This window comes from Rhinopithecus roxellana, chromosome 8 (assembly GCF_007565055.1).
Source record: "Rhinopithecus roxellana isolate Shanxi Qingling chromosome 8, ASM756505v1, whole genome shotgun sequence".
NCBI classification, from domain to species: Eukaryota; Metazoa; Chordata; class Mammalia; order Primates; family Cercopithecidae; genus Rhinopithecus; species Rhinopithecus roxellana.
The window spans coordinates 1788358-1800484 of record NC_044556.1 but is presented as its reverse complement, the minus strand read 5'-3'; the positions used below and the strand labels follow the sequence as shown (position 1 = coordinate 1800484).

At 44.5% G+C, this 12127-nt stretch overlaps 1 protein-coding gene across 1 annotated transcript in view; it reads right to left on the bottom strand.

Moving 5' to 3' along the window:
* The window catches only part of LOC104661036 (adhesion G protein-coupled receptor E3), a 60633-nt gene extending 55696 nt beyond the window's left edge, over positions 1 to 4937 (bottom strand). Inside the window, 1 exon segment of the mRNA XM_010361558.2 lies at positions 4788 to 4937. Within this exon segment, the coding sequence (XP_010359860.2) occupies positions 4788 to 4812 (25 nt within the window). The 5' untranslated portion in view covers positions 4813 to 4937.
* Positions 4938 to 12127: the final 7190 nt, after the last annotated feature.

Below are 12127 nucleotides of genomic sequence, written 5' to 3'. Positions count from 1 at the left end.
GCCCAGCTTATTTTTTGTATTTTTAGTAGAGACAGGGTTTCACCGTGTTAGCTAGGATGGTCTCGATCTCCTGACGGTCTCTGAAAGTGCTGGGATTACAGGCGTGAGCCACCGCGCCTGGCTGATTGTAAATGTTTCTTATCAGACTTAAAGAGTTTGTTGGAATTATCAGTAATTCCAAAAGGGAGGAGCGTATAAAGAGGTATGTTCCACTCCCTCCCATTGCCCATCTTGAGCTAGTTTTTCAGCTTAGCTTTAGAATGCCCTTGTTGAGAGGAAGGGTCCATTCAGATGGTCAGGGGGCTTAGAATTCTATTTTTGGTTTACACTTCTATCCCTGTCTATTTCTTCACTCCCTCTTTTAGGTCAGTGACTCTTCGATTTACCATTTTGAGGCTATTTTCTATATCTCATAAGCATTTAAACATTTTTTTCTTTTTTTTTCCCCTCTGACTATTTTCGAGTAGCCTGACTTTGAGCCAACAAATTTTCTTCTGCTTGATCAATTCTTCTGTTGAGACAGTGGATGCATTTTTTAGTTTGTCAATTGCATTTTTCCGCTCCAGGATTTCTGTTTGACTTAAACACTCACTCCTCATTGCTCACTAATGTCTTGGAGAGAAAATTTCCTTTGTGGGGGAATTGCGCAAAGGTCTCAACCCTATTTCCATAATGTCTAAGAGAAAATAGCTCTTACTACATACTATGCACTTTGCACACATGAACTCACTTCAGTTTTGCAACGACTTTAGCAGGAAAGTGCTATTAGCATCATCTCCGGTTTTCAGATTAAGAAATGGAGGCACGGGGAGGGTGAGTAGCTTGCTCCATTCACTGGGGCTGGTCAGTGGCAGAGCTGAGGTTAAACACGGGTTCTGGGTGCTAGCTGATAATCCATTACACCACATAGCCTCTTTCAGAAATCCCACAGGGGACTACATGCATGGAAGTGCTGTTCAGATTGTAAATACTAGGTTGGCATGTTTATTGTGACAGTGACTTGTCCTTTTTCTCCTGGCAGATGCCACTCACCAGATCTGACTGGAGCCTCAAAGTCCAGTACAGAGTGATATGTGACTTGGTCATTTAGGGCAGTACAGACCAATGGCAGGATTTTGGAGAAGAGGCCCTGGGGGCTAACTGTGTGACTCTTCAAGAGTGGCAATGGGAGCAATCTAAATCTTTCTGGATCCCTCTCTTGAGTTTCCAACTGCTGCTATCACAAATTACCATGAATGTAGTGGCTTAAAGTAACACTGACTTATTCTCTGACAGGTCTGGAGGTCAGAAGTCTTAAATCAGCCTCTATAGGCTAAAATCAAGAATGTTAGCAGGGCTGGTTTCTTTTGAAAGCTCTAGGGGGAGAATCTGGCTCCTTGCTTTTCCAGCTTCTAGAAGCTGCCTGCAATTCTTGGCTCATAGAGCCTTCCCCCTTCTTTAAATCCAGCAGCACAGCATCTTCTTGTCTTCCTGATCTTCCAGCTTCCTCTTAAGAGGACCTTTGTGATTATTACATTAGGCCCCCTGGAAAATTCAGGGTACTACCCCCATATTAAGATTCTTAGCTTAATCAACATTTGCAAAGTTTCTTTTACCATGTAAGGTAACATATTAACAGGTTCCAGGGATTAGGATGTGGATGTCTTTGGGGGGACTGTTATTTTTCTTCCCATAATTCTCACTCTTCCCATAAGAAGATGCCAGGTCCGGTTTGTTATCAGTTAGTTACGCAATTGCATTCATAGAACATTTTGAATATTCTCAGCTGGGCTTAACATCAAGCTGATGTTTCCTTTGAAGTCCCCTTCCTCCTACATTTTTTATTTGTATTTTTATCTTTTTGAGGCAGGTTCTTTTTCTGTTGCCCCGGTTGGGCTGCAGTGATGCAATCAGAGCTCACTATAGCCTTGCACTCCTGGGCTACATGCATGAGATACCACTCGTGGCTAATTAAACATTTTTTTTTGGTAGAGATTGGGTCTTGCTGTGTTAACCGAGCTGGTCTTGAACTATTCGCCTCAAGTGACCCTCCATCCGCAGCCTCCCGAAGTGTTGGAATTATAGGCGTGAGCCACTGTGCCCAGTCCTTTCTTCTTTTGTATAAACATGAATGTGTAGCAGCCACACAAACCTTACACCTGCCCACATGATGACTAGCTCAAAGGGCTAACTGATAAACCCATATGGCTGAATAGTGTTACCCTGTTCCTAAAACGCAGGCAGTCTGGGGGACCATCATGTTCCCTTCAGACTAATCTTTAGTCTAAACAGCAAGACTAAAGACTAACTAGTCTTTAGTCTAACCAGCAAATTACTCACTAATTTGGGCTTGTGTCTTAAGTTAGGGCTTCTGAAGAGTCATTGGTGTGTCAGAATCCCAGAGTTCTAATAAACTTTAGAAATCATCCACTGACTCATTTTGCAGATGAGGAAACGGGCTCCCTGGGGTTAAGTGGCTGGCACACTAGTTGGGCAAATTGGGTAAGTTGTTTAACCTCACTAAGTTTCCTTATGTGAAATAGGGTGGCAGTATGACCTACTTTGTGGGGTTTTGGAGATGACCCAAATGAGGGACTGCGTAGAGCACAATGTCAGGCAGAAAGTCCTCCACTGATGCTGGCTGCCTCTGTCACCATTTGATTTCCTCCTTTCCCATTTGGATGCTTTTTCTTTCTTGTTGCCTAATTGCTCTAGCTTGCTGCCTGTATTATCATTTGAGCTCTGTTGCTCAGGCTGGAGTGCAGTGATGCAATCACAGTTCACTGTAACCTTGAACTCTTGAGCTCAAGCAATCCTCCCACCTCAGCCTCCAGGGTAGCTGGGACTACAGGTGTATGCCACCAGGCCTGGTTAATTTTTTTTTTGCAGTATTTCGTGGAGACAGAGTCTTGCTGTGTTGCTCAGATTGGTATCGAACTCCTGGCTCCAACAATCTTCCTGCCTTGGCCTGCCAAAGCTCTGGGATTATAGGTATGAGCTACCATGCCCAACCCTAGAATCCTAATTCTTGACCCAATGCTCATATCTTCACCCTTGCCTGTACCATCTAGTGATATGGGCTAAAAGTTCCTGGATAATGGGAATTCACTGATAATCCACCTCAGAAGTGTCGAGGACTTTGTCTCCAGTTGCAACAAGGCAGGCTTCATTCACGTTTGATTCCACATATACTGAAACACCTCTTATATATAAGATGCTATGCTAGGGGTTGCAAAGGTGAGGGAGACACGGCATTAGGATTTAAATATAGCTTGTATTATTTTGATCAAATTTATGGCCTATCGACTGCCTCTGCAGCAGAATAACTGTGAGGCTTTGAGCAATTCACACAACCTCTCTATGATGCAATTTATTATCTGTAATGTGGAGATGCTGTGTGACAATGTAAAGCAATTTAAGCCTAATGTCAGGCTAAAGTAGCTGCTTAATAAATATAAGCTTTGATTGATATTGGGACTGTCAATATTGTTAATTCATCTGGAGCTGGAAAGATGGAAAGATTGAAGCCATGAAATTATGAGATTCCTATAGGGAGAGGGAGTAGAAAAACAGAAGACCCCCCAGGAAGGATCCTGTGGGAGGAGCATTATAGCAAAGATCCGGAGACAGATGGTTTGGGTTCAAATCCCAGTTATTTACTAGCTGTGTGATGTTGGACAAATAACATAACCTCTCTGTGTCCCGGTTTTCTCATCTGTAAGATGAGGATACCCCATGAGCATACTGATGATGCAACAGATTAGTACATGCAAGATGCATAGTGAGTTTTCAAAAATGTTGATTATTATTTTGTTTGTATAAATTTATGGGATACAAGTGTAATTTTGTTGCATGCATCGATTGCACAGTGGTGAAGTCAAGACTTTTAGAGTATCCACCATCCAAATGATGTACATTGTACCCATTAGGTAACTTCTCATTTTCCACTCTCCTTCTGCTCCCTCTGCTTTCCCAGTCTTTGTTGTCTATCATTCTACTCTCTATGTCCATGTGTCCACATTATTTAGCTCCCACTGATAAACGAGAACATAAGGCATTTGTCTTTTGGTGTCTGAGTTATTTCACTTAATATAATGACCTCTAAAATTAATGATAAAATTATTTATTTTCTTGTCACAGGAAAATGATAAAGGAGGGAGAAGAAAGAATAGCAAGAGAAAAAGGAAAAAAGTCAGGGCAGGGCTAGGTTGCAGAAGTTATCAAGAAGGAGAGGACATCAGTTAGAAAACAAAACTCGCCAAGAGGAAGATGAACAACCTATTAGAGGCTGGGTGCGGTGGCTCATGCCTGCAATCCTAGCAGGCCGAGGCAGGCGGATCACCTGAGGTCAGGAGTTTGAAACCAGCCAGGGCAACATGGTGAAACCCCGTCTCTACTAAAAATACAGAAATTAGCCAGGTGTGGTGATGTGTGCCTGTAATCCCAGCTACTCAGGAGGCTGAGGCAGAAGAATCCCTTGAACCCGGGAGGCAGAGGTTGCAGTGAGCCAAAATCGTGTCACTGTGCTCCAGCCTGGGTGACAGCAAGATTCCATCTCAAAAAACAAAACAAAACAAACAAACAAAACAAACAAAAAACCAAGCTACTAGATTGGGTAAGGAACATTTTAGGGATATTTGAGAGCTTACTTTGAATAGGGTAGTCAGGAGGGAAACCATACTCCAAAGGGAAAAGGTGAGAATGTTCAGAGCAGAAGAAAGAGGAGGAGAAAATAACCAATTGTTGAATAAAGTGGCCCCTGACTGGGGGATAGGTTAAGTCTCAGTCATTGTTACAGTCACACATACCTGGAGGAAGGGATGACCCCTGCATTCCTGTGGTACAGGTATCCCACGCCAGCCAGCCCTGGAAGCTCCCTACTGTGCCGTAAGCCAACCACCTTTCCTTGCTCAAGAAATCTCATGAGGATTGATGTATGTATCTCAGGTCAGCTGACTCTTGCTATCAGAAAAGCGAACTGCTTCCCCTCTTTCGCCATCAGACTCATGGTTCTGCTTTTCGTTTATTTGCTGTCCCTTTTCTGCTTAGCTGTTGTTGATCACCTTTAGGATGATTGAGTCGGTAAACCCTAACAAAGAAATGCCCTGTAAGTTACATCACATTGCCTGAGGTTGAGGAAGTGCCTTTGGGACCAAAATAAATCTTAAATAACCCTGTGGTTTTGAGCTGGGTAAACCAGGTTTTAGGGCGTCCGTGTTGGTATCTGCAGTTTCCAGAGGAGTCATTTTCACGTATCTTTCTCTTTCCCCAGTAGATGATACTTATTGGTTATGATTGCTGAGCCAGAAGAAGTTAAGAGTCCCAAAGTCTCATAGAAGGTAATACATTATTTGGTTATTTGGACCAACCCTAACAAGTCACAGGATTTGGGAGAAAAAAAGTTTCTAAATCTATCCTTCCTCCAACAAATATTCATTTATTTATTTGGGCCTCGCTCTGTTACCCAGGCTGGAGTGCTGTGGCACAATCATAGCTCACTACAACCTCAAACTCCTGGGCTCCAGCGATCCTCCCACCTCAGTCCTCTGAATTGGTAGGACTACAGGTGCATGCCACCACACCTGGCTAATTTTTTTTAGTTTTATTATTTTTTTTTGAAGAGAGACAGGGTCTCGCTTTGTAGCCCAGGCTTGTCTTGAACACCTGGGCTTAAGCAATCCTGCCTCAGCCTCCCAGTGTTGGGATTACAGGTGGGAGCCATGGCACCTGGCCTCCCCTGCTGAAAACGCTTCTAAAGTTCTCCTTTAGACTTAAAACACCTACTTCCTACTAAAGCAGTGTCATTGTCTGAGGTTCATCCTCTCATGTCAAGGAAATTAAGGATGTGGACACATAAGAAGTGAATTTAAGGCCGAGCACAGTGGCTCACCCTTGTAATCCCAGCACTTTGAGAGACTGAGACGGGTGGATCACCTGAGGTCAGGAGTTGGAGACCAGCCTAGCTAACATGGTGAAACCCTGTCTCTACTAAAAATACAAAAATTAGCTGGGCATGGTGGTGTATGCCTGTAATCCCAGCTATTCAGAAGGCTGAGGCAAGAGAATTGTTTGAACCCGGGAGACAGAGGTTGCAGTGAACGAAGATTGCGCCACTGCATTCCAGCCTGGGTGACAGAGTAAGACTTCATCTGAAAAAAAAAAAGAAAAAAAAAATTGAGTTTAAGAGCAGAAGTTTAATAGGCAAGAGAAGAGAAAAAAGAGAAAAGCTCTATCCTGCAGAGAGAGAGGGGCTCCCAAGCGGGTCTTCCGGTCTTATGGTGAGATACATGGGGTTTTACAGCCGAGCTTGCGGAGGAGCTGTCTGATTGACATAGGGCCCGAGAGATTGATCCGACTGGCTGTGCTGTTTGCATAGCGCACAAAGAAGCTGGCCGCCCCATCCTCATCTTTTATTATGCAGATGGAGTCTCTACCTGGCTGGCACCATGTTGCCTGCTTTTATACTGTACACATGGTAATAAAGAAAAGGGAAGAGGGAACCTCCATGTTGAACATGCCTGGCCCCCAAGGAGCCTTTTCCTATTGGCACGGCTGCTGCATTGACCTTCACAAACTTCCAGCTTGCTTATTTATGTCTGTAGCTCGATTCTACAGACCGCTGTTTGTTGTGGTGGTGATGACGATGATGATGGTGATAATAACGGTTGCGGTGGTGATGGTGACGGTGGTAATCATGGTCGTGGCGGTAGTCATGGTGGAGGTATAGGTGGTGGTGGTGACGATGATGGAAGAGATGATGATGATGGTGATGGTGATGGTTGCGATGATGGTGAAGGTGATGAAAGTGATGGCGATGGTAGTAGCGATGGTGGCAGTTACATTATGGTGATATTTTCAGAGATGGTGATGATAGTGATTGAAGGTGACAGTTGCAGTGAAGGTGATTGTTGTGGTGATGGTGATGAAGGCTGTGATAGCAGTGGTGATAATGATGGGAGTGAAAATAGCAAAGGTGGTGGTTATATTGGTCGGGGAGGTAAAGATGAAAAGAAATAATTTTGGGGCTGCTTTTTTGTTTAACAGGGAAGCCTTACTGAGGACTCTCTTACCCTCACCAGTTGCCTAAATAATGTCTTTTTAGCTCCTGTATCACTACTATGGCCTGTCAGCCCCTCCATGGTTTTTCCTCATCCACATCTTCAGCCTTGATTTACTACGACTCTCCCTTGTGCTTCTTGTACATGGGACACAGAGGTCTCTTCATTTCTTGAACACATCAAGTTTTTTCCCACCCCAGGGCCTTTGCATGTGCTGTTGATGCTTTCTAGAATGCTTTCCACCTTAATATTCACGTTTGTCTCCTCTAGAGTCCCCCAGTTTTTGACTTTTTCTCTGTCCCAACTTAGAAATCCAGAGTGCCTTGACTGCTCTGTGACATCGCTGGCTGTATGTTTTACCCTGCAGGCTCAAACCAAGCTGAGATCTTGAACATTTCCAGGTACTGGTAAAGGTGTTTAGGTTGTTTATCAAAACACTGCAAGAAGGCTGGATGTGGTGGCTCATGCCTGTAATCCCAGCGCTTTGGGAGGTTGAAGTGGGTAGATCACCTGAGGTCAGGAGTTTGAGACCAGCCTGGCCAACATGGCAAAACCCTGTGTCTACTAAAAATACAAAAATTAGCCAGGCGTGGTGGCATATGCCTGTAGTACCAGCTACTCGGGAGGCTGAGGCAGGAGAATTGCTTGAACCCAGGAGGCAGAGGTTGCAGTGAGCCGAGATTGTGCCATTGTACTCCAGCCTGGGCAAAAAGAGTGAAGCTCCATCTCAAAACAAAAACAACAGAAACAAAAATGAACAAACAAGCAAACAAACAAAAAAAACCACTGCAAGAAAGTAGCCCTGGTGGCAACTGAAGACACGGTCATGGATTAAATCATTTAGGGAGAGATTATAGAGTGGATAAAGAGCCCTGAGTAACTCATTTAAAAACTCAGGGAATGTTAATTTGTGCAAAGGCAATAGAAAAGAAATAAAAATAAAATAAAGGAATGGAGGTGTAGCTATTAGAGGAGACAGGACAAGAATGACCAGAGAAATGGGGGGCGAGGGTGGGAAATGAATGGAGTATGGTATTATGGAGGTAAAGGAAAGAGATCACACTGAATTAAGACTGAAAAATATCCACAGGACAGAGCTGCAAGGAGGTTGTTTGTATTATTTTTTTTTGAGACGGAGTCTGGCTCTGTCACCCAGGGTGGAGTGCAGTGGTGCGATCTCAGCTCACTGCAAGCTCCGCCTCCCTGGGTTCACACCATTCTCCTGCCTCAGCCTCCCGAGTAGCTGGGACTACAGGCGCCTGCCCCGATGCCGTGCTATTTTTTTTTTTTTTTCCCCAGTAGAGACGGGGTTTCACCGTGTTAGCCAGAATGGTCTCCATCTCCTGACCTCGTGATCCGCCTGCCTCGGCCTCCCAAAGTGCTGGGATTACAGGTGTGAGCCACCACGTCTGGCCTGTTGTTTGCATTCTTAGCAAGAACAATTACAGTAGTGAAGGTGGTGGTGATGGTGAAGGTGGTGGTGGCGGCGACGATGATAGTGGTTGCTATATATAAAGTTTCGGTGCCACGAAAGAAATGGCACTCAAATATAAAATTTTCCTTTTAATTCTCAGCAAGGCAAGTTACTTCTATATAGAAGGGTGCGCCCCTACAGATGGAACAATGGTGAGCGCACATTTACCCCAGGGAGGGGAAGGGGTTCTTATCTCTGAGGCACGTGGCTCCTGCTGCTGTGTTCCCCTATTGGCTATGATTAGACCGCACAGGCTAAACTAATTCCGATTGGCTAATTTAAAGAGAATGACGGGGTGAGAGGTTTGGCGGGAGTCAGGGCAGAGCAGGTAGCAGGTAATCGGAATGAGTTAGGGTGGAGCAGGTGATCAGAATGCGTTAGGGTGGTAGTAGGTGATTAGAATGAGTCAGGGTGGAGCAGGTGATCGAAAAAGATTGCTTCACAAGGAAGTTAAATTTAAAAGTAGAAGGCAAAGAATTGAACGTACTGACATATTAATTCTTTGAGAAGAAATTTAGCACTCATATCTAATATGGTTATGATGATGATGATAATAACGGTTGTGGTGGTGATGATGATGGTGATAAAACGGTTGCAGTGGTGACGGTGGTAATCATGGTAGTGGCAGTAGCGATGGTGGTGGTAAAGGTCATGGTGGTGATGATGATGGAAGGGATGATGGTGCTGAAGGTGACGAAAGTGACGGTGATGGTAGTAGCGATGGTGGTGGTAACATGATGGTGATGTTTTCAGAGATGGTGGTGATGATAGTGATTGATGGTGACAGTTGTAATGAAGGTGATTGTTGTGAGGGTGATGAAGGCTGTGATAGCAGTGGTGATGACGGGAGTGAAAATAGTGAAGTTCGTGGTTATGTTGATAGGGGAGGTAAAGATGGTGGTGATGCCAATAATGATAGGGAAGGTGGTGGAGGTTGTGGTTATAATGGTGCAAGCCCAGAATGAAGTGGATTGAGGAAAAAGCACGAGGTGAAGAAGTGGAGACAGCAAGTGAAGTCACCTGTAAAGACAGTTGGAGAAAAGGGTGTGCGAAAGCAAGATGAACAAGAGACTTCCTTGGGTGTTTGGAGCATGGTGGAATTAGCTGGCTATTGGGATTGTCAAGGCCGTGTACATACATAGTAGGTTCGTTGGGCTCTCAACATCCCACTGGCCCAGCCTGCATGCAGTGAGGCTTCCTGATCTTTCTCCCTAGTGATCTTCTAGGGGTGGAGTTGTAGAGGCAAGAGTTGATCAAGAGAGACAAGTGGTGCTACCTAATGCTCAGGCCAAAGTGGTCGACATAGTTTGGACGTTATTCCCTCTAAATCTCATCTTGAAATGTAATCCCTGGTATTGGAGGTGGGGCCTGGTGGGAGGTGATTGGATCATGGGGGTGGATTTTTCATGGCTGGTTTAGCACCATTTCCTTGGTGCTGTCCTGGTGATAGTGAGTGAGTTCTCGTGAGATCTGGTTGTTTAAAAGTTTGTGACTCCTCGCCTCCTCTCTCTTGCTCCTGCCCTCACCCTGAGATACCTACTTTCCCTTCACCTTCTGCCATGATTGGAAGCTTCCTAAGCCTTCCCAGAAACCAAGCAGATGTCAACTTCCTATAAAGCCTGCAGAACCACAAGCCAGTTAAACATCTTCTTTATAAATTACCCAGGCTCAGATACTCCTTTGTAACAATGCAAGGATGGCTTTACTCAGTAGTTATGCTATTACAGAATGTGGGCTGCAGAGTCAGAATCCCTGGGATCAAATCCTGGCTCTGCCAATTATTAGCTGTGTGACTTTGGGAAAGTTACTCAACCTCTCTGTTCCACAGGCATCTGATCTGGGATAACTGCAATAGTTTCCTAACTTGTTGTCCTTCTGTCCCATCTTCCACCTTGCCGTCAGGAGAACTTTCTGAAAGATGAATCTGGGCCCATTCCACCTCTGCCCCACCCCATGAATATTTTACAGGCTAAATACACTTACTTAGTAGGTGTATAAATCTCACCTCACTCTGGTCCCACTCCACTTCTCCAGCCTAATTCTTACCCTTCTGCTTCAGCCTTTCCACCTTCCCCGATAAATTTTCTGTTTCCCTGAACTCCACATGCTACTTCTAGCCTTTCATGCCTTTGCACATGTGATTCTCTCAACCTGGAATGCGTTTCTTTTTTTTTTTTAGACAAAGTCTCGCTCTGTCACCTAGGTTGGAGTGCAGTGGTGTGATCTCGGCTCACTGCAATCTCTGCCCCCCGCGTTCAAGCAATTCTCCTGCTTAGCCTCCCGAGTAGCTGGGACTATAGGCACCCGCCACCATGCCTGGCTAATTTTTGTATTTTTAGTAGAGATGGAGTTTCCTCATGTTGGTCAGGCTGGTCTTGAACTTCTGATCTCAAGTGATCTGCTCGCCTTGGCCTCCTGAAGTGCTGGGATTACAGGTGTGAGCCACCGCGCCCCGCCTGGAATGCCCTTTGTTTCTTGCCACTCTACTCCTGGCCACATCCTTCAAGTGCCATTCTTTTGCATATCCTTCCTTGATAAGCTCTTGTGAAAGGAAAATAAAGTCTCAGGACCCCAATTCACTATTCCAAAAGGAAAAAAAATTAAACTGAAAGCGGAGTCAAGCAGACAGCTACAGATAAAAGGTCAGGTATCTTCACAGGTAGCTACTGTGTATGCATTTTATCTTATGTAAAGTGCCAATTTACTGAGCACAAGGTGAATACATCATTAACTATTCCCCCACCTGCTCCTTTTTTCTCTTGCAACACATGGGTTCAGTAATATGACCAAACTCTCCCTCTTTCCCCTCCAGTCTGCTTTTCCCCTTTAAATACTGAAGCCCTCAAAATTATCTTTGGAGAAACAAAAACAGACGATAGTATGTCTTTTTGTGTTCCTTTCTTCCAGGCACACTCTTAACCCTAGCAAAATAAGCTTCTAAATTGATTGAGACCTGTCGCAGGTACTTTTTGGTTTATACTCTCCACTGTCCCCTTCCCTGCCTCTAAGATAGAGTTAGCTTCTCTCATTTCTCTGTTCATACCCTATTTCATCAAATCTAAAGCATTATTAATTTTAAGGTACACCATTGGCCGGGTGCGGTGGCTCACGCCTGTAATACCAGGACTTTGGGAGGCTGAGGTGGGCGGATCACTTGAGGCCAGGAGTTTGAGACCAGCCTAGCCAACATGGGGAAATCCCATCTCTACTAAAAGTCCAAAAAATTAGCCGGGCATGGTGGCACGCACCTGCAATCTCAGTTGCTCGGGAGGCTGAGGCAGGAGGATCATTTGAGCCCAGGAGGTGGAGGTTGCAGTGAGCCAAGATGGTGCCACTGCACTCCAGTCTGGGTGACAGAGTGAGACTCCAACTCAAAAAAATTAAAAAAAAATAAATAAATAAAAAATAAATTAAGGTACACCGTTACTTTATGTACCACTACACCTAACCATTAAACTACGACACAATGCTTTCCTATTCCTTATAAATTTTTATTTTATTCTTGAATGAGCTATAATAGATTTATTTAGAAATGAATGTTTATCATGCATAGCTCTGTTGCATGCATACAAAAGAAACTAGCAGTGGGAACTATATTGGTTAAGATGTTCTTGAA